This window comes from Ovis aries, chromosome 6, assembly GCF_016772045.2.
Source record: "Ovis aries strain OAR_USU_Benz2616 breed Rambouillet chromosome 6, ARS-UI_Ramb_v3.0, whole genome shotgun sequence".
Taxonomy (NCBI): Eukaryota; Metazoa; Chordata; class Mammalia; order Artiodactyla; family Bovidae; genus Ovis; species Ovis aries.
In genome coordinates this window covers 105,401,374-105,422,304 of record NC_056059.1, presented here as the reverse complement: position 1 = coordinate 105,422,304, position 20,931 = coordinate 105,401,374, and the positions used below count along the sequence as shown (strand labels likewise).

Sequence of the window (20,931 nt, the reverse complement as noted above, 5' to 3'; positions counted from 1 at the left end):
CCAGGGTTCGATCCCTGGATCGGGAAGATTCCCTGGATAGGGAAATGGCAACCCACTCCAGTTTTCTTGCCTGGAGAATCCCATGGACAGAGGAGCCGGGCAAGAGTCCACAGAGTCGGACATGAATGAGCGCACACTCCCACAGTCCTGTTTCTCTCTCTTTTTAAAAATTTGTTGTAATAAATTTGGCATTTCAGATATTTTGCTCACAGCAAGTTGGATAGAGATAACGGGGCGAATGGTAAGGAGAGCTACCAGCAGCCCCCTGACTGGGACAGAGGCCACAGAGATGTCAATAATTAGCCCTACACAAGCCCAGGAGCCTGGAGACACCCAGTGTGGGAAGGTTCCTGACTCTGTACCCCCGGTCCAGTTCGTGCAGAAAGCTGACCCCATTCTTCTAGAAGCGGTACGATTCTTTTCAGCATCCTGTGTTTTGGAACACAGGGTAACGTACTATCCACATTAGAGTCACGGTGGTCCAAAATGAGCAAAATCTCAATCTTTGGGAAAACCCACCCCCATTTCCCAGCTGGACCAGAGAAACAGGGGAGCCTGTCTGACATAGAAAGGGTTACAAATTATGGATGTAAAAAAATAAAATCACACCACAGCCAGAAGTCCTAGGTCAGCTCAGAGCCTGGGATCGGCTCTGTGCTAATTTCACTGGGCTGCAACTACCCAGCCTCAGGAAGGGAGAGATTCTGGACAGAACAGCCCCACCAGGTCATAGCTGAGCTGCCTGCAATGCAGCTGAGCCTGGCACTGCGTAATCTCCAGCACACTCTGAGGATGCTGTGAATTTTAGACACTCTCCCAGGGACCTGGCTCCACAGAGCGTGGAATGCGTTGCACTCAGCCATCTGTGGGCTTTTTAAAAATTCAATAATTAATTCCAGCATATGGTGGTCTTACTGCTATTAGGATTTGGTCTTTTTGTGGTTCTTTTCTTCAGTAAAGGGCTTTTTTAATCATTTACCAGCTAAATAATTTAATATGAGTTATTGCTACAGGCTGCAAACCTGGCACTTAGCCGGTGCTGGGTGATATGAAAATGCCTCTGAACGGAGCAGGGGAAGAGCTGAATGGAATTATGTGGCCCTGGTAATTTATTCCCCAGGTCGAGCGCAGTACCTTGCTTGACCTCACCATGCCCTCAGTAATTTTGCTTCTGATTTATCCCGGGGCATTCTTGTAATGGGAAGAGTGAACCCAGTTGGGGCGGAGGTGTCTTTGAAGCAGGAAGGGAATTCCGTTCTAGTCCAGGAAAGGGAAACTGAGGCCCAGGCAGGTTGGTGGTTTGCTCAAGGCCATGTTGCTGGGATGACTGCTGGCCAATGAGGAAAGGGAGTGATGGCGCATAGCCTCTGGGCCACAGTGTAGGGTTTCAGATTTAGGGGATTTGTCCTCCCCCATTTCATATCCTAAGTGGAAACTGAAGGGGGTTAGGGGAGAGCAGAGATGAGCAGCTGGGCAGGGGCTGGGCCTGGAGCACGGGCGGGCTGCAGTTCTGCCGCGCTCGGTCGCTTCAGTCCTGTCCCACTCTTTGTGACCCCATGGACTGTAGCCCACCAGGCTCCTGTGTCCATGGGGTTCTCCAGGCAAGAAAACACTGGAGTGGGTTGCCATTTCCTTCCTCCTGGAGGAGGAAATGGTAGTTTTGGTGGAGGAAGAGTCTACATTTTCACTAGGTTCTTCTGAGCTTTGTCTTTTTTTATTTCTTTCAGCTTAGCTTCTCCTAATTTTATTAAATTATTATTATTATTAAAAATTTTACAGCTATACTGCGAGGCATGTGGGATCTTAGTTCCCAGGCCAGGGGTGGAACCCACACCCCATGCAGTGCAAGGGCAGAGCTTTAACCACTGGACCACCAGGGAAATTCTCTGAGCTTGTCTTAATGACCACATCTCGTCTCAGACCCAGTGGTTTTGTCTGAGAGGTGGAATAATAGAACTGCACACAGTGGTTTGCAGGGATTGATCGCATTCACTGCCTGTTGGCTCTGGTTGATACAGTCTTTCTACCTATTGTTACAGTTCTTTTATCTGTAAAATGGGTATACTTTGAGACTCAACAACAATGACTGCCCCCACCACTTTGGTATTGATGCTTTCAAATGGTAGTGCTGGAGAAGACTCTTGTGAGTCCCTTAGATAGCAAGGAGATCTAACCACTCAATTCAAAAGGAAGTCAACCCTGAATACTCCATGGAAGGACTGATGCTGAAGCTGAAGCTCCAATACTTTGGCTTCCTGATGCAAAGAGCTGACTTATTGGAAGAGACCCTGATGACTGGGAAAGACTGAAGGCAGGAAGAGAGGGGGCGACAGAGGATGAGATGGTTGGATGGTATCACTGACTCAATGGACATGAGTTTGAGCAAACTTCTGGAGATGGTGAAGGACAGGGAGCCTGGAGTGCTGCAGTCCATGGGGGCGCAAAGAGTCAGACATGACTGAGCGATTGAACACACAACAACTTTGGAAATTTTGAGTAGTGAGAAAGAAAAGGATAATGGCACACAGTTCTTCACCCAAGAGGTGGTCAGGGCAGGACATGGCGGGTATTTCTGGAGGCTCCAGGAAGGGTCTAGGCAGGAGTAGAAACTTTCTCCATTGCCAATTGTATCATGAGTCAAGATGACTAGAGGTAGCAGGTGGCCTGCTAAATGGGATTGTTTGAAGGGGACTTGTCTGCAAAGGTGTGGCCGAGGTCTGGGGCCCAGAAGGTGTGGTCCAGTAGCCTGAGCCGAGGTTGGGGAGCATGAAGGCAGGGCAGGGGACGGGGCTCCTCCTGAGTGACCTCCTTTTAGGGACAGGGACACAGGATCCCATTGGTCAGAGTGCAGGATGATGTCTGCAGGATTAGAGACAGGATGGGACAGTGGGAATGGGTCTGGAGGAAAAAGGGCAGGGGGAGGGGTGCCTAGCACATCCCTGGGGGTGCCCTCCGCGCAGTGGGGGTGCCTGGGAGGTGAAGGGAAGGGATGGGGGCTGGAGTCCGCCTGGTCTGTGAGTTCACTGCGAGGGCTCCCAGGGAAGATGAGCTGCGGAAAGCCCCAGGGACGGGTTCTCCTTCTCGGAGAGGCTGGTGACAGTGTGTGCGACTCCCCCTGGGCCTCGGCTTCCCTGGATGAAAAATGTAAAACCAGGCTGTGGAACTAGAGATGATTCAACCTCTGAAAAGCCCTTGATCCTAAGTTACATTGTCACTTGATCTGTATTTCCTCCCCCGTCAGGACTGTGGAGATGCGTGTTCTGAACTTGCTCCCCTCAAAAAGCAACCACATTGGATGTTCTTAGAATGCGCTGCTCCCCGCCCCCCAGCCCCTTACGTGTGGGGGGTAAGGATGGGCGGGGTGGGGGGGACGGGGGTTATGGGAAGAGCATAGGGTGATGTGGAGGTGCTGCGGCTCCTCCTTCCCCCTCCCTCCCTGCAAACACGGAAAACCTTGGGGTGGGGGATGGAGGGGTCAGTGCATGTTGTTTTAAGTCCCCTCTGCTAGACAGTGACAGGCCTTGTCCTCAGCATCTTTCTACTCTACTGTCTTTGATTTCAGGGTTGGACAGGTTTGAACATTTGAAAGCAGCCTGGGTTGTGCAAACCATAGGAATTTGGAGCTCCCAGCATTTCTTGGAGACAATTGAGTGAGTGAAAGTCACTCAGTCGTGTCTGACTCTTTGCGACCCCCTAGACTATACAGTCCATGGAATTCTCCAGGCCAGAATATTGGAGTGGGTAGCCTTTCCTGTCTCCAGGGGATCTTCCCATCTCAGGGATCAAACTCAGGTCTCCCACGGTGCAGGTGGATTCTTTACCAGCCTAGCCACCAGGCAAGCTCAACTGGAGGCTCAACCAGGGAAGGCTACTGGAGTGGGTAACCCATCCCTTCTCCAGAGGATTTTCCCAACCCAAGAATCGAACCGGGGTCTCCTGCATTGTAAGCAGATTCTTTACCAACTGAGCTATCAAGGAAGCCCCAACAGGAAAAAATCAACTTCTGCTGACTTTATGCCCATCAGTCACCCAAAATTGCAATTCTGTGATGGAAAATGCAAAAATTTGCGGGACTCAAGTAGGAAGCATTTTAAAAATCGTATTTTTGGGACTTCCTTGGTGGTCCAGTGGTTAACACTCCATGCTTCCACTGCAGGGGGCATGGGTTCCCTCCTTGGTTCGGGAGTTGAGTTCCCTCATGCCACAAGGTGTGGCCAAAAAATTAAAAAAAAATTTTTTTAATTAAAAAAATGCAGAATAAAAAAATTTTTTTCTTTTCTTATATCCCAAATCAGGATGAAAACAAGAAACCTCTGTGATCACTGCCATCATTTTAGATGAGGACACTGAGGATGGAGGGAATCACTCCCCAGATCGCTGTGTCTTTCTTGCTCACAGCCCCCCAGCCCTGCAGGCCTCCCAAGGCCGAGGACCTCAGGGCCAAAGTGAAGTGGATCTAAGAAACATGTGGGGAAGATCAGGAATTGTTGAGCAGTTTACTAAGGCTATACAGGCAACAACAAACAAACAACCCCCCAACTTTCCCTGGAGACTTCTAAAACACCAAATACCATAATTCTGTTTAAAATGTAACAGGTCACCTAATGACTTGGAGCCCCTTTAGTCCTGTTTAGTTTCTACAAGTACAGAGAATGGAACAAAAGTATCGCTCACTCATTTCTCAACCATTCACAGAGTCCCTAGTGTGTGCCGAGGGCTGGGGACTACAAACGTGAATGAAACACTGAAACCATCAAAATGACCATATTTATGATTTTGTCTACACAGCATATATTTTAAAACAAGGTCTGGCATTTTCCAGAAATGAGCATTGGCAGCAGGGTTAAACCTAGGAGGCGGAATGTCTCAATGATGCTACAGGCCAGCCTGCTTTCAGCTTGAATTAGACTGTGAATTTTCTCACGACACACTTGAGCTTGGCTTTACAAACCTGACATTAGGATGTCTGAATCTACTGTGAATGTGAGATGAGTGGGTGCCTATTTCATTTAACATCTGGCTCCTATGCAGTTGCAGTGCGCCAGGCCTTGTTCTAGGCACGGGGGCTGGAGAGATGAGAAACTGAGTTCTTTTGCAGGATTTGCTCCTATGCTGGGGACCAGGCTGGTATGGGAAGCCAGCCCAGTGAGCCTGGGACTTGCCCCACATTTGCGCAGAGCTCTGTGGCCTGGGACTAGGCATTTACTTCCCTGAGCTGCAAAGAGGCTCATCAGGACCCTGGAAGAGTCTTCTTAGTTATTCTGAGCCCTCATCCTACACCCTTGACAAGCCTCTACCTTAGCACACACTACCAAGTACAGAGACCACCTAATGAGAGGTCAACGCTGTAATAAGAGTCGAAGAAGGCACTGTGGGTTTTTAAAATAATGGCTCATTTGATCCTCACGAGACAGTGATGGAGGGACTATTATTATCCTCCCCATTTTATAGAGGGGAAACTGAAGCACAGAGAAGTTACGCAACTTGTCCAAAGTCACACAGCTAGAAATGGGAGAGACAGGACTGGAAATCAGACTGGCTCAGCCTGCCTCCCGCTGTGGCAGTCTGGGCTCCAACAAAGTGGGACCAAAAGAGTTGCTGAGAGGCTAGAACCTGGGGACAGGGTCTCGAGTGGTGGGGAGCAGTAGCTGGCAGCCCTGCCTCGTGGAAGGTGGGTGGGTTACTGCAGTCACCTGCAAAGTGAAGGGTCTGTCCCTAGAAGGGAATGCAGCCCTAGAAACGTCCCTGCAAAAGTCATCTGGAAAAACCAAATCCTTGTCAAATATCCTGCGAGGCACCAGGAATTATAGACTGTTGGTGTGAAGATGAAACTGGGGTCCCAGGGAAGAACACGGTGTATTCCACACAGATTTCATTCTGTGTGGACTGTAAAAACACCTTAAATCCATTTGCCTTAAAACTACCAACACAGTGTCACTGATCCCCAGTTCTGTGACTGCGGCCTCTTCAATTGACTCTCTAGCCCAGACCCTGCCCCTCCCAGAAAGCATCTGAGACCCTGAGTTCCCCAATTCCCTGCACCCCTAAAGGCTTGAAGCTTATGGTGGGCTCCATGGTCTTCCCCCCAAACACGTCCAAATCTAACTCTTGGAACCTGCGGATGTTATCGTATAGGGCAAATGATATGATTGAGGATTTTGCAAGAACATTAATTTGGATCATCCCAGTGGCCCTGAAATCCAGTGACGAGTGCCCTAGGAGGAGACACACACAAGAGGGGAAGGGGCAGTGTGACCGTGGAGGCGGAGACTGGAGGGATGTGGCCATAGGTCAAGAAACGGGGGCCACCAAAGAGCTGGCAGGGGCAGAAGAGATTTCCCCCCACGACTTCTGCAGGGAGAGAGACTGGCTGACACCTTGATGTCAGACCCTGGCCTCTAGAGCTGTGAGACCAAACATTTCTGCTGTTTTGAGCCCCCCAGTTTGAGGTAATTTGTTACAGCAGCCCCAGGAACTGATGCCTGCACCTCCACCCCTACTTGTGAGGCCTTCCGCCCGCTCTGCTTTCCCTCCCACCCCCTTCCAGGATTTCACACGTTGTCCACAGTCTCTTGTGCCACCCCCCAGCAGAGGACGTGGTCTCTTACTCCCGTGGGCGCTCTGCTCTGTCCAAAGGCTATTTCATTTCCCTCATCTGTCAGCTGCTGACGGGTGGGCTATGTCTTGTGTGCTGCCCTGCCCGTGTGTGTGCCCTTCCCAGGGCCTAGTATGGCCTGCTAGTGCTAAGTCGTTTGAGTCGTCTCCGACTCTTTGCAACCCCATGGACTGTAGCCTGCCAGGTTTCTCCATCCATGGGATTTTTTTTCAAGCAAGCACACTGGAGTGGGTTGCCATGCTCTCTTCCAGGGGGTCCTCCCCACCCAGGGATGGAACCTGCGTCTCCTACGTCTGCAGCACTGGCAGGTTCTTTACCACTAGTGCCACCTGGGAAGCCCTGGGCACCCAACAAAAAACCCACAGAACAAAACTGCAGAGACCCAATGACCGGCACCAGCCAAAATCCTTGACAAAATGAGAAAGCAAGCAAACGCATGGCAACTGTCCACTGCTGTCTCTGGGACAACCATGAGTTCTTGTCTTTGTCCTTCATAGGTGACAAAGCCTTGAAGGGGCTTTCGTCACACGGGGTGCAGGAGGCCCACCCGGCAGCTCCCTGTGTGAGATTCTGACTGGTGTGTGTGTGTGTATGTGTGTGTATGTGTGTGTGTTGGGGTCTGTAAAATGCTGGTACCTAAGATGGGCCAAGCTATGCCCGTGCTTAAGCCCACAAAGTTTCTCATGATCTGTAAGCTTAATCTGTACCTAAACCAGGACCTGAGCAGATTCCCACCACTCTTCCTCACCTGCGGCAGGAGGAGACAGTGTCAGGAAGGAGGCTGCCCCGGTCCCACGGAAGACCCTGGACCACACACAGGTGCCTTATCGTGCCACCAGTCCTGCATTCTAAAGCCCTTTGCCAAAAGGATGCTAAGGTCAGGCCCCCAAGGCCAGTGGCAGGGGCCAGTACCTGGGACACCTGCCCCCACCTCTGGGGTCTGCCCAGGGGTATGTGTACGCCAAGAGCCTGGATCCTTTCAGGCTACACTGTGGTCAAAGGCCCACTTGGACCCTGGTGAGGACTTGGAGCCATGTAAGAGGTACCTCCTCTGCTGGTACTCTCCAGGGGATTCTGGAACCAAGGTGCCCATGGCCAGGTTCCTAGATTGAGCCGGTGGCTCAAGGCTTGGCAGGCAGAGGTTGCTCCTATTCTAGAGGTAGACTGGGGGCCAGGAGGTTTTGCGGGGCTGGTTTGCAGGCAGCTGATGGAAAACGCTGGGCTTCAGGCCACAGTCAAGCAAAGCAGAGGCAGGCAAAGTGTGCTAAAGTAAGACTTTAGGGAACACCTACTCTGGGTCCTAGCAGGGCCCCAAGCAGGACACAGGAGCCTGGGAAAAGCCCTTTTTTCCTTGAGCCCCCTTCCTCGGCTCCGGGTCTTGCTCCCACACCCCCGCAATTTCTCTCTGGGGAAGTCCTAAAGCCAGGGTTGGTTGGACGTCTGTAAAATGGGGGCCCTAATCTGGGCAGCTGCGACAGTGGTCCCGCTGCGGAGAGGGTGGGCCAACGGATCGGGTTAGAAACCCTCTCTTTCTTTCCAGGACGACCCCTTTCTGCGCCCTGGAGGCGTGAGGCTGAGCTGCCTGGAGCGTCCCGAGCTTTCTCTTCGGATCGGGACCGGAGAAACCCTCCGACGCGGCACGCAGCGCTCTCTCTGCCCTGAATTTCCTTCCCTCCAGCTACCCTGGGCGTCCCCCCAAATCCGGGTCCTCTCCCCGGCTCTGGAGAGCGCCCCCAATTCCTGCACCCCCGAAAACTCCCCCCGCTCCGTACTCCCGCCTCGATTCCCATCCATGCCTCCTTCCACCAGGGACACGCCCTCTCCCGCACCCAGCCACGCACACTAACTGGACGCTCCGGTCTCTGCCGCCCTCTACCGCCTCCTGGAACCCTCCCCGTCGGCCCCTTCCCCATTCTTCAGGACTCCCAGATCGGCTCGACTGCAAGGTGGGGGTGGTGGTGGGAGCACCTTTTCCACTACTTTCGGGCACTGCTTCATCCTTAGCATCGCCCCCCGCCCCTCTCTGGCTTCCAATTGCCTCGCGCCCGGGCCGCCGCCCCGGGATTGCGCAGCCAGCACCTCTCTTGGCCGCCCGCCTCCTCCCCATCCCCGGCTTCCAGCCCTGTGGGCGCCCTCCCGCCGCTCGGAGCCTCCCATCCGGGGTGCGATCCCACCCCTCCCCGGTTCCCCCGCCCCCAGGTCCTAGCGATCGCGGGGTCCCCCGGGGAGTGCTCCCCCCTGCGCCCGGCCCGCGCTCCTTTGTGCGGCCGGTGCGCGCGCTGCGTCAAGGCTGCTGCCGCCACACGCACGCACTCACCGCGCTCAATTAACCCCCGGGAGCGGCAGGAAGGGAGGCGGCGAGCGGGAGGAGGGAGCCCAATCGCACGGTGCCCCCGCCCCGGCCCCGCGCGGCGCCGCCTCCGCCATTGCTGCGAGCGGGAGCGGGCGACGTGGAGGCTCGGAGCGCGGCCGGAGCCCAGACCTGCCGGAGCCGGGCGTGGGGTGAGTGCCGGCCGGAGGGACCGCGGGGCCCCCGGGCTGGACCCTCCCGCCCGGGAGCCGGGTCCAGGGCCGCGCATCACCCTTAGGTGGGAGGGCCGGGGGTGGGGGTCCCCGGGCAGGTCTCCGGCGCAGCGGCGCCAGGACCGGGGACGCGTCTAGACCTCGCGGGCAGGGGCGGCGCCCCCTCCCCGGCGGCTGTGTGCCCCTGCACTGGGCGCTTTTGTCTAGCGGGTGGGAGTCCGTAAATACACCGCGCTCGCCCCCCACCCCTAGAGCCGCGACCTCTGCATCCTCACGACCCCTCCCCGGAGACCAGGCGGGGGGCCGGAGAGCTCGCCGACGCCCGGGACAGCGGGTGGGTCCGGCTCGCGGTGACTCCCGCCCGGCCCTCGCTCCGCAGGCTGGCAGCCTCGGGTCTCCCGGAACCATGGTGAAGTTGGGGAACAATTTCGCGGAGAAGGGCACCAAGCAGCAGCTGCTGGAGGATGGCTTCGACACCATCCCCCTGATGACGCCCCTCGATGTCAATCAGCTGCAGTTCCCGCCCCCGGATAAGGTGAGAGGCCCCCCCACCCCGGCACCCCGCACGGCCCGGTGCGCACCCCCAAATCTCGGGTGGCGGCCGAAACAAAAGGATCGCGCCTCGCGTGTGCTGGGGACGGGCTTGGGCGGGGTGGAGGACGCGGCTCGGGGGACAACGTATCCCCGAGGGATTCTGGAGCGGTTGGTCTGCGCCCCCCATCACCCCACCCTCCGCGCCCCGCCTTAGATGACAGCTTCGTGCTGACCCAGGAACTGCGCGGTCCGGGAAAGATCCTTTGATTTTCGTGGGACCCTGATCCGAGAGAGGTCCCTGACCCCTCCGCCGCCAGCCCAGCTCTGCGCCTGCCTGCCACGGGATACCAGGGGCTCTGCTTTGGGGGTGAGCCCAGGAGCGGCTCGGCGGTCCCTCGCGCCTTCCCGGGTGGTGCAGTTTCCGATTTGCCCCTTTGCGGCGGGGAGACCCCTCTCCTTGGCCAGATGGACCCTCCCTGGGGGCCTCCTCCTCTCCCCCGGCACAGACACACCGGTGGTAGCTGCGGCAGGATGCGCGCTCCTTCGCCGCCACCTTCCTCTCTTTGTTCCTTTTGTGAAAATCTCCAAATAAGCTGAACACTCGCGCTCCTCAGTGTTAGTGTAACCGGGGACAGCCATTCATCATCCTCTTCTGGAAGTGGGATTTGTGTGTGTGCGCTGAATTTAAAGAATCCCCTCTTTTCTTAAATACAGTCTGCAATCGAGTGCTTTCTGTCCGTTAAGAGCAGTCTTTACAAGAGTTAACGCTTAGAAAACGTTTAAAAGCCCAGACAACTCTATCGTGAAACGGAGACCTAAAATTGGGCACTCGCATCCTTTCTGCACGCCTTGCTGCTCCTTAGAAGTCACCCCAGCCACCAGGAAGCGCTCTCTCTTCCCTGAAGTGTGCAGGCATTTCTTGTTTCATTGAATGCCTGGCGGGGTGGTTCTGACTCAGGACTTGTCCTTTATTCCAGCCTGTTAATGATGATGGGTGACGGGACACGGGTGGGGATGGGGGGAATATCCCTGCCATGGATCCATCCTCTCTGGAGGATTCCTTTATTCACATGGTGGGCCCTTTGATAGGCTTACTCAGCTCCTCAAGGTGGTTCTGATCCTCCCAACTCTTGTGTTTGGGTAGGTAGGCAGGGGGGCAGGGGCTGGAGGGAGGCTGAAACAAGTGTTTCATTTCAAGGAAAAGGATCAGCTGATCTCACCTGTGCGCCTGGGCCATGTGGCACCACTCTGGGGCATTGATGGTCCAAAAGAGGCTTTGAGGGAGGGGCAGGACTGCCTGAGGCCTTGGCTCCCACCTCCCTTTTGCCGTGCAGGTTAGCACAGCCTGGCGCCACCATCCCCACCTTCCCCTGCTGCCTCAGCCCAGGAGCCATGGCAGCCTGTGCCAGGAACACTGCGTGCCCCGGCAGCACCCCTGTCAGGCCCTTCCCTCCACTCGGCCTCCTCTTGCGTCCTAAGTCTGTTCCATTTTGGAAGCGTCTGGCACACGGTTGGCTTATAGCAGGGAGGAGGTTTCAGGCAGGTATGAAGTCTTGACCAACCAATTGGGCCGACAAGGAGTAGCTTTGTTCTTAAGTCACTCAATTGTGTTCGACTCTTTGTGACCTCTTGGACTGCAGCATGCCAGGCTTCCCTGTCCTTCACTATCTCCCGGAGTTTGCTCAAACTCATGTCCATCGAGTCAGGGATGCCATCCAGCCATCTCATCCTCTGCCACCCCTTTCTCCTGCCCTCAATCTTTCCTAAAATCAGGGTCTTTTCCAATGAGTCGGCTCTTTGCATCAGGTGGCCAAAGTATTGAAGTAACCTAGGCTGCTCTGAAAGGTGATGAATCTCCCATGCCTGTGATGCTCCCAGTTGGGGATTCTAGCAGGAAGTGATGGTTGGGCCAGAAGATTTCTAAGGTCCACAGATGAAGAAACCGAGTCTCTGGGAGTTTACAGGACATGCCCAAGGTCACTCAACTGATGGCCACCACCCTCCAGGATGTGAAGCTCCAGCAAGACCTCTTGCTCTGCCCTCTTGGAGCTAGACCGTGCTCACATGGGATGTCTCTTAACCCAAGCAGTGGCACCGTGTTGCTCCCAGCCCAGGTTCAGGGAGGTGATGTCACCTGTCCCAGAGGACACGTGTCTGAGGGCGGATAGTGCAGATAGGGTTGTCAACGGACTGTGTGCTGCGTGCCGAGGTTCTAGAGGTGCGACAGTGTGGGTAGTCACAGAGCTGGCAGCCGCGTCAGGGCCAGTCTCTGCTGACGTGTGTTGAATGCTTATTATGCACCAAGCCCTTGTCTGTGTGGTTTACAGCTTTCGCTTCCTTTCGTGTTGCTGACATTAGACAGTAACCGCCACTGTTGCCCCATTTTACAGGTGTGGAAATGGAGGCACAGAGAGTAAGGAACTTGCCTGAGATCAGCCTCGTAGTGGCAGAGGCAGACTGAATCTGGGCCAGTGGGCTACTGAGCAGGTCCCCACTGGGCTGAGGGTCCCAAGGATTCCCTTCTCCTCGCAGTAGCCCAACCAGATGGGCCTTGTTCCCATTTCACAGGCCAGGACACTGAGGTTCCAAGTGGTCAAGGGTGTGCTCAGGGTCATGCAGCTAGTCAGGTACAGTTGGGGTTCGAGGATGGCAGGGTTAGGCTCTAGTGCTGCCCTAGAGACGGGTGCCCCTGGACTGGGCACGCAGGCTGTCAGGCTGGGCAGAGGAGAGCTGCATGTAACCGAAGGGAGGGAGGAGGGGGCCAAGGGTGTGCTTACAAGCGATGTGGCCCTTGGATCGGTTTTTCAGTGTCGCGAGGCGTGAGCCAATTTCTCCCTGAGGCTGGGTCCACTGTCACAGCTCTGTGTGGGATCCCTGCAATCTCCTAAGTCCTTGTTCTGCCCTGGGTCCCAGCATCATGCAAGGCAGTATGTCCCACCCAGTGAAGGGCGCTGCCACCTGGGTGAGGAAGCGGGTTGGCGGCGGGGGGGCTGGTCCTCTCCAGTCCAACAGCCACTTCCTGGCTCCTGCTTTGGGGTGGGGGTGGGCATTTGGGGATTAGAGACGTGTAGCCCCTGGATACTTTGCCACCTCGTCAAGTGGGGACAGAGAAGGAAACAATCCCAGAAACACGGTTTGAGGAGGGCAGTAAATGATGCAGAAAGGCTGAGGGTGGAGGCTGCAAGGTTGGGTTAGGGTTCATCTGAAGCTGGTGGGGATGATGGGAACAGGTTTGCCCTGGGCAAAGGCAGAGCAGGTTTCCTGGTTGGAAAAACATCTCCTGCTTCACAGTGGAGAGTGGAAGGGTAACAAGCAAGGAGACCATCTAAGTGGTAAAGAACCTGCTGGTCAATGCAGGAGGGGTAGGAGACATGGGTTCAATCCTTGGGTTGGGAAGATCCCCTGGAGAAGGAAGTGGTCAACCTACTCCAGTATTCTTGCCTGGAGAATCCCATGGACAGGGAGCCTGGCGGGCTACAGTCCTTGGGGTCACAAAGAGTCAAACACAGCTGAAGCAACTGAGCATGCAGAGACAGGGGAGAGAGGAGGATGGTGGGGGTTAGACAGACTCCCCAAAAGTGATTTGCTTGAAGGCTGGTTTCCGTTCCTTCCTAATACTGGAGGGACATAGTGCACTTGAATCTTCTCGTTTTACCCCTTGCAGCATATAAAAAATAAATGTATCCTTCCTTCCCACTACCCAGACCATGAAGCTCTGGGCAGTGATCAGTCAGTTCAGTCTCTCAGTCATGTCTGACTCTTTGCGACCCCATGGACTGCAGCACGCCAGGCTTCCCTGTCCATCACCAACTCCTGGAGCTTGTTCAAACCCATGCCCATCGAGTCGGTGATACCATCCAACCGTCTCATCTTCTGTCGTCCCCTTCTCCTCTTGCCTTCAGTCTTTCCCGGCATCAGGGTCTTTCCCAATGAGTCAGTTCTTCTCATCAGGTGGCCAAAGTATTGGAGCTTCAGCTTCAGCTTCAGCATCAGTCCTTCCAATGAATATTCAGGACTGATTTCCTCTAGGATAGACTGGTTGGATCTCCTTGCAGTCCAAGAGATTCTCAAGAGTCTCCTCCAGCACCACAGTGAAGGGAGTTCACTGTGAAGGGAGCACCAGGTATGGAGGCGGGAGCCCCAGATACGGAGGCGGGAGCCCCAGGTACTGGGGGAGCACTGCATCAGGAGTCTGGGGCCCTGCTGACCCCTAATAGTCCTGCTGCCTATTAGCCTTGGCTTCGGAGCTTAGCTTCTCTGACTCTCTGTTGTCATATTTCCCTTCTGGTGCTGCTCTCAGGATTATCAGTGCGTAATTTCTCACTAGTCTTGGCACAGAGGAGAGTTGTAATAAGTGGTGACTGTACTCATTCTTTTTGTGAAATACTTCCTGGCAAAATGGTGACTTTGAACACTAGAGTCCCCCCTGACAACCTGTCCTCTTTGGACAGGTGTGTTGGAATGCATGTGGCCATACTCCTAACTGTTTGCTTCTGTTTCCCGAACAAGGTGGTCGTGAAAACTAAGACTGAATATGAACCTGACCGCAAGAAAGGCAAAGTGCGTCCTCCCAAGATAGCAGAGTTCACCGTCAGCATCACCGAGGGCGTCACTGAGAGGTTCAAGGTGAGTGGCCCCGGAGACAGGTGAGATGCTGCTTTTTCCCCCAGGACAGGTCCACTGAGCTCCAGAGATGACCTGTGGAATGATGGGAACAGAATGGGACACTAATATGGGCTGACTCCAGATATGCAAAATTGACCCTGTGGTTTTTAAAATGTCTTCTTTCTTTTATTTTCAGAAAATGATCAGTATTACCAATTTTTAATAATAGGGACAACCCAGTCCTCAACTTTCTTTTAGACAGAGGTATATATGGGTTCCTGGGTAGCTCAAATAGTAAAGAATCTGCCTGCAATGTGAGACGCCTGGGTTTGATTCTTGAGTCTGGAAGATCCCCTGGAGAATGGAATGGCAACTCACTCTAGTATTCTTGCCTGGAGAATTCCATGGACAGAGAAGCCTGGTGGTCTACAGTCCAAAGGGTCACAAAGAATTGGACATGACTGAGCAGCTAACACTTTATAAACAGTAAAATCTTTACCTTAAGTGCAGAAGAGGGGCAAACAATAACAAAAAGCCAACCATTGTCCTTAGTTGGTGCAGGACCCAGTCTGAGCCTTTGCGTTGCAGGCTCATCTGAGCATCCCTCTCCAGGGAGTCAATACTCTCCATGTAACCTGTTTTGCAGATGGGTAACCTGTTTTGCAGATGGGAAGTTGAGTCACAGGGCAGTCAGGGCCAGGAGTCAGAGGTGGTCCACTCTGGAGCCCTTGTGTTCACACTTCACCTATCACCATCCTTGACAGGTGCGAAAGTGTGGGGCCTGACCAGCTCTGTACACAGTTTGCTGGAAGTGCTCACTTTGGGGAAAGAAACTGCTCCAGACCATTCTTTAGGGAGAGACAGCTATTGAAAGGGTCAGGGTTCCAGCCAAGCCTGGGGACAAAGCCTTCTCCACGGAGTCTGTGTGGCCTCTGAGGGTGGAAACAGCTGTGATTTTGAGGAACAAGTTAGGATATTGATATTCTGGAAACTTTGTTTCTTTGGCAAACATGAAAGATGGTGAAATGGAGGCCCTCACCTAGAGTCAAAGGAATGATTTAGGAGACATAAGGCATAAGTCACCCAGGCCCTGAAGGGTGGCCTTGACTGCCCACCCTGGTTGTCACCCACGTGGATGTGTGAGCAGTGTCTTTATGCTGGGTGCATAGACACCTGCCCACCCCCATGCTCTGCAGTTTCCAAAGCCCCTTTGCATATTGCATCCTGTTCTGTCAACCCTGTGAACTGGTTAAGAGATGAAAGTCAACCCCAAAGGAGTGAGCGGCTTTGTGGGGTGATTGGGTATGCCAGGACATAATTTGGCTTTAAGTCCTTCTTCCCATGCCTTGGTGCTTCCGTCCTGGGCTGGAGGAAGACCATCCGGGGGCTTGCCTAAAAACCGTACAGTAGGTCCCATCAGAGTCGCCGTGTCTTTTGTGTCTGTGGGGCTGTTACTGGTGTCAGCTCATCTAACCCTCCTATCAACCTTCCCAGAGAAGCAAGTACCATTAGTGCAACTCAGTTTACAGATGGAGAAGTCGAGGCACAGACAGGCCTGCGTCTGTGGTTTCTGCTGGTGTCCAGGAGGGTGTACAGGTGGAGATGCTCTTCTGGCGGTTCCTGGTTTGGTGGTTCATCTGTGTTGCGAGGTTCGTGGGGGACCAGGTCAGACTGACCTAAGGTCACCATCTGTCTCCTGCTCTGGCCAGCCGCTTGGCGTGTGCCTCTTCTGGGGCCAGTCGCTCATCCTGTCCTGTCCACACCTGGGGCTCAGCCCTGGCTGAGGCAGAGGTGACCTCATTTTCAAGGTCATGATAACCATCACCATCTGGATCTCTGAGCATGGCTGGGTTTGTTATCCCTGCTTTGAACCCTGCCTCTTCTGGCCCTGGCATTTTGTGTCCCTACAAGGCAGTACACTTTGTGGCCCTTGAACGGCCATCCCTTCGTCTGTGAGTTGCCTGCCAGCTCTGACCCCACGTCTGGGGTCCTTTGCTTGTGCTTTTCCCTCACCTGATGCAGGTCCCCAGGTCCCTTATTTAAGGTGTGGATGACGCACCAGAGCCTCCAGGGCTCTCAGCCTTGGCTGGGCCTTTGTGTGGTTACCAGGCTCCGGTTGCCAAGAACCTGGGCCCAGAAGATCAGTGCTATCCCAGGGGGTGGGCTATGGTGGCAGAGGTCCTGCCTTCTCTGCTCCCACCTCCCAGGGATGTCTAAGAGGTGTTGTCCACAGGTGGTGCTCAGTGGATTTTTTTGCACTGCAGTGGCCTGTTTCCCCAGTTCTATGCGTAAACCAGGCATGTCTGTACACTTAGATTTGTGGCCTTCCTGTGATTCCTGGCCATCCTGAAGGGAGGATCACAGCCCCTTTTGCAGCTGAGGCCGTTGAGTCCCAGGAGGTCACCAGGGGGGCTGGGGTCCTCCCCACGACTGTCTGCCTCCGAGTCCAATGCCCTTGCATCACGCCTCCTGCCACACACACTGCTCTGTGGGCCCCGCTTCCAATTTCTAGGCCCGGTTCCCCTTCTGTCACCTTCCAGTGCCAGCTCAGATATCACCTCTGCCGTGAAGCCTCCCAGGATTAACCTCACCCTCCTTGTAGTTCCACTGCCCTTTTTAATGAGGCAGTGACAGCCTCTCACAGTAATGGAGTGCCCCCAGGAGCCAGACTCTGGGGCAGGCTCGTTATGTTTATGATCTCATTTCATACTCAGAAACCTCAGGGGGCAGGCACTGTTATTATCTGCATTTTGCACTCGAGGGGGAATTGAGGTAGAAATCTTGAACCTGAGCAGCCTATTCTTGGCTGTAACACCTGAGGTCCAGGCGGCTTCTCCTGCAGGACACATTTGCAGAGGATGCTCTGAGCCCCAGGTGACCCATGTGCTGCTGGACTGACTTGCTTCTAAGAAGCCTTTTCCTTTGTGGATTCAGAACCCTTCCCAGTGCCTGCCGCCCTGTGGCCTCTGTCCGAACACCAGTCACCCTCCTTTCCAGCAGCCTTCGGATATGGGGGCGCCCGTGTACCTCGAGTCCTCCCCATGTGAGCCTCGAATTTCAGCTTTTTATGTTGCGGTGCCCTTTCCCTGGCCCATGCTTCTCTTCGGGTATGAGGCCTGTGACGTGGTGCCCCAGTGAGTGGGGTGAGTCTGTCCAGTGGGGTGACCCTGCTAATAAGCAAAGGCCCCTTGACCTGAGTTGGTGACCTGGGGGAGGCGGCCGGAGTGTAGTGCCCCCGAGCCACTGTCAGGCAGAGTGAAGGTGCAGGGCTCTGGGTGCAGACAGAACTTCGCAGCCCCTCTGTGTCAGGTGGGAGAGGAGCTCCCCGATGCCTTCCGTGGTGCTGGACACACAGGGTGACAGCTCGGGGAAACAGACCAGGCTGCCGGCCCCAGGTGGCGAAGTCTCCAAGGACCCTGGCTTGTTGGGTACATTTGGTGGTAGCTCCCCAGGAAGCTCCTCTCTGGGCCGGGTGGGGGTGTGAGTCCTTTATAGGTGACCATGCAGTCAGCAGGTGACACGCCCAGGGTCCCACAGTCAGTGTGAAGCGACCTGGCCAGCTTGACCCGGAGGCCTGTGATCCCAACTCGCTCAGCTCAATGACCTGTATCCTGCACACTTCCTGCTTTTGCTCCCAAACAGGAAGCAGGTGTAGCTGGTTCCCTGCCTGCCTGCCTGGGGGTCTGGGTGTGGAATGTAGCCTCCTGGTATGGCCTGGGGCCACCTGTGTTGGAATCACCTGAGGTTTGATTGTAGCAGTGGGACCTTGGACCCTAGGGTATTGTGACAACCTCTCCAGATGATTCTTTTGGGTTCGTGACCTTTTGTGGGTGGGGCTGCGTTCTAGCACATGAGCAGGGCAGGCTTAGGAAAGCGGGTGCCTTTTGAAGATGCTGAGAGTTTTAGCCCTTCTAGAATGTTCTCTCGGCCTTTTCCTACCCACTTATATTTCTCGAATCTCTGAATGCATGCAGACAGTGGGGCGTGCTTCTCTGGTGGGTGGTGTCAGCTGGCTGAGGGCGGGGGGCTCTCTTTTGGCAAATTGGGGTACATGTGGGCAGCAGAGAGGAGGACCTGCATGCGCCTCCCCCCTCCCCAATCACCTTGAAGGTCAGTCACGGCTCTCCTGGGACAGAACGTCTTCCTCGTCCTGCTGGTGAGCGGGCAGCTTCCATGTGGCTCCCCAGCCCAGCCGTCTCTTCATTCTTTCCGGCCCCGTGTGTGAAGGGCCAGAATGAAACCATGCCTTTCAGCTGTTGAAGCAACCAGTAAATAACATGGGCCCTTTTTGTCTGTAACTTGTGTAGTTCAGGAGCGGGAGGCCGCTGCTCTAAGCCTCATCTTTATATACCTTTGGATGGCATCCTCGAGACGAGATGTCTTTTTGGATGTTGCTTTATGATTATCACCCAGGGATTAATCTCTTGGCTATGAGGTTGCTAGGCTGGTTGCTAGGTAACCGCTGGCTGGGGAGAGGGTTTTCTGAGGCTCCTCCACATGGGATTGCTGGATGAGCCACCCAGCGGTGGCCCAGAGTCTAGGCTTCCGAAGAGGTTGGTGTCAACAAGGAAAGCGGCCGCTTAATTAATTGGAGGTGTGTTTATGCCGAGAATAAACATGGGCCTGAGCTGTTTCTCCAATGAACTAAACCTAAACACTGTTCTAATTGCGTGGTCCTGCTCACCCATGCAGAGCAGCATGTCATGGTGTTGTGTGGGATTCTGGAGGGCGGAGGGGCCATAATGAGGCAGATTAAAGGAATATTTCTGCTTGCGACTGCCATGATAGAGGGCTGTTGACACCTCTGACATCCACACGCATTCTACTTGTAAGTTCAGGGTTCGGGTGAACAGGCTGCATCCCAGCCCCTGCTGCCACGTTGCCTTCGGGCCTTTCAGAGATTCCAAGGTCAGCCTCGCCCAGATGGTGCAGGGCTGGGAGAACGTCCTGGGAGGAGAGAATGGATTTGTTTGTATGGGCCCTGGGTGCTGCACTGGAGGGTCCCTTTGCCTTCTGTCCACAAGTGAATCTGTGGGTAGGGACTTCCCTGGTGGTCCAGCAGTTAAGACTCTACGCTCGCAAATGCAGGGGGCAATGAGGGGGTGTTGTGTGTGACCAGTTAGATCCTTGGTTTGGGAAATAAGATCCTGCATGCCACACAGTGTGGCCAAAACAAGAGAGCAAACCAAATGAATCTGTGGGTGGTTTGCATCTTTTCTCGCATCCTTAATGACCTTGAGCTTCCTGTGCTGTCAGTCAGTCTGTTTTTCCACCCTCTCCAATAATCCCCTGGTGTGTTTCAGGATGCATTTGTTAAATATTTATGAATGGTGACACCGTTTTCTTGGCACTCACCGGTGGGGGCGGTCTTCACGAGTTGGCACTGGGGATCCTAGAAATACTTCAGCAGCTTCAGCACCCTGTCACCTCCAGCAGAGCGTCAGGTGGGGTTCCCCTGCCCTGTTTTGCAGTTTCCTGGCCCAGCTGTACAGTGGGGGCTTCACCCAGAATCGAATAATTATGTGGATTGAATCATCTGGGGGTGTGTCTGTGTGTTCACTTTGTGTGGGTTACCTAAAATATTTAAGTGCTGTAAATGCTTGGAGATATCAGGATTCATCTTCTGTTTCCAAGATTCTTTTTTTTTTTTAAACTGCATTACTCAGCAGAAAAGCACATTTCTCTACCCGCCCCACCCCCTCCCAGCCTCAAGGGTGGGAGGGCAGAGACAGCAGAGAAAGAATGACCCAGCTACCATTGACCCAGTGCTGCCTGCCTGCGCTCTTACTGTCTTGAAGGTTGATCTTCTGTCCTGGTTTTGAAGGTGGGGAATTAAGGTCAGAGAGGACCCCGGCCCAAGGTCAGCCAGCTAACTGGTGGGTAGCAGTAGGATTCAGACCCATGTCCACCTGACACGGAGCCTGCCAAGCTCTGTTTTCCATACTGGCAGCTACATGGGGTTCATGGAATGACTCTACCCTGCTACAGACTCCCTAGTTCCCACCTTAGTTGAGCAGTGACCTCTGGGAGGCCCCCAGCAAGAGAGGAGACCCCAACCAGAAAGAGCAGGTAGGAACACAGCGTATTCAAATGCCCTTCAAGCCCCTCGTCTGTGAAATAGGGTGAACTGCCAGTTCCCAGCTCATGTGAACATTTAGAGAACTGGTACAGCGTCCAGGGCCTTGTAAGTTGCGTGGCTGTGTAATTAATCCCCCAGAGTGGGATACTTTCGGGAGTGGCAGTGGGCCCTGTGCGTTTGGGATGCTGGGGCAGGAACCGTTGTCAGGACTGTCCCGAGCAGGTCCGGCATATGATCCTCTCCTTATAAATTCCTGATAAAGTTCACCCTGAGGCCCATAGCCTATTTGCTGTCCATTCCTGGCTGTTCTTTCCAGAACACACACCTGGGACCCCTCTGGTCTCTGGGGTAAGGCTGCTCTGGCTTGGGGTTCCCATCTGTCTCTCTAAGGCCCCTGCCATAGTCTGGCCTCTTGTCTCTGCCTCACCCCCCCCCCCCACCTTTTATTTGGAGCAAACTGTGTTGGAAGGACTGATGCTGAAGCTGAAACTCCAATACTTTGGCCACCTGATATGAAGGGCTGATTCATTAGAAAAGACCCTGATGCTGGGAAAGATTGAAGGCAGGAGGAGAA

General features: G+C 54.3%; 1 protein-coding gene across 2 annotated transcripts in view; it reads left to right on the top strand.

The window, feature by feature from the left end:
- Window positions 1–8,455: 8,455 nt before the first annotated feature.
- The window catches only part of NSG1 (neuronal vesicle trafficking associated 1), a 34,197-nt gene continuing 21,721 nt past the window's right edge, over window positions 8,456–20,931 (top strand). The window contains exons 1-3 of one of the 2 annotated variants that reach the window (XM_004009990.6): window positions 8,456–8,562; window positions 9,519–9,674; window positions 14,183–14,299. In XM_004009990.6, coding sequence (XP_004010039.1) covers window positions 9,546–9,674; window positions 14,183–14,299 — 246 coding nt within the window. In that variant the 5' untranslated portion in view covers window positions 8,456–8,562; window positions 9,519–9,545. Of the gene's footprint in view, window positions 8,563–9,041; window positions 9,119–9,518; window positions 9,675–14,182; window positions 14,300–20,931 lie in introns of those variants that run through there. The other variant, XM_027971181.3, reaches the window with a different exon arrangement.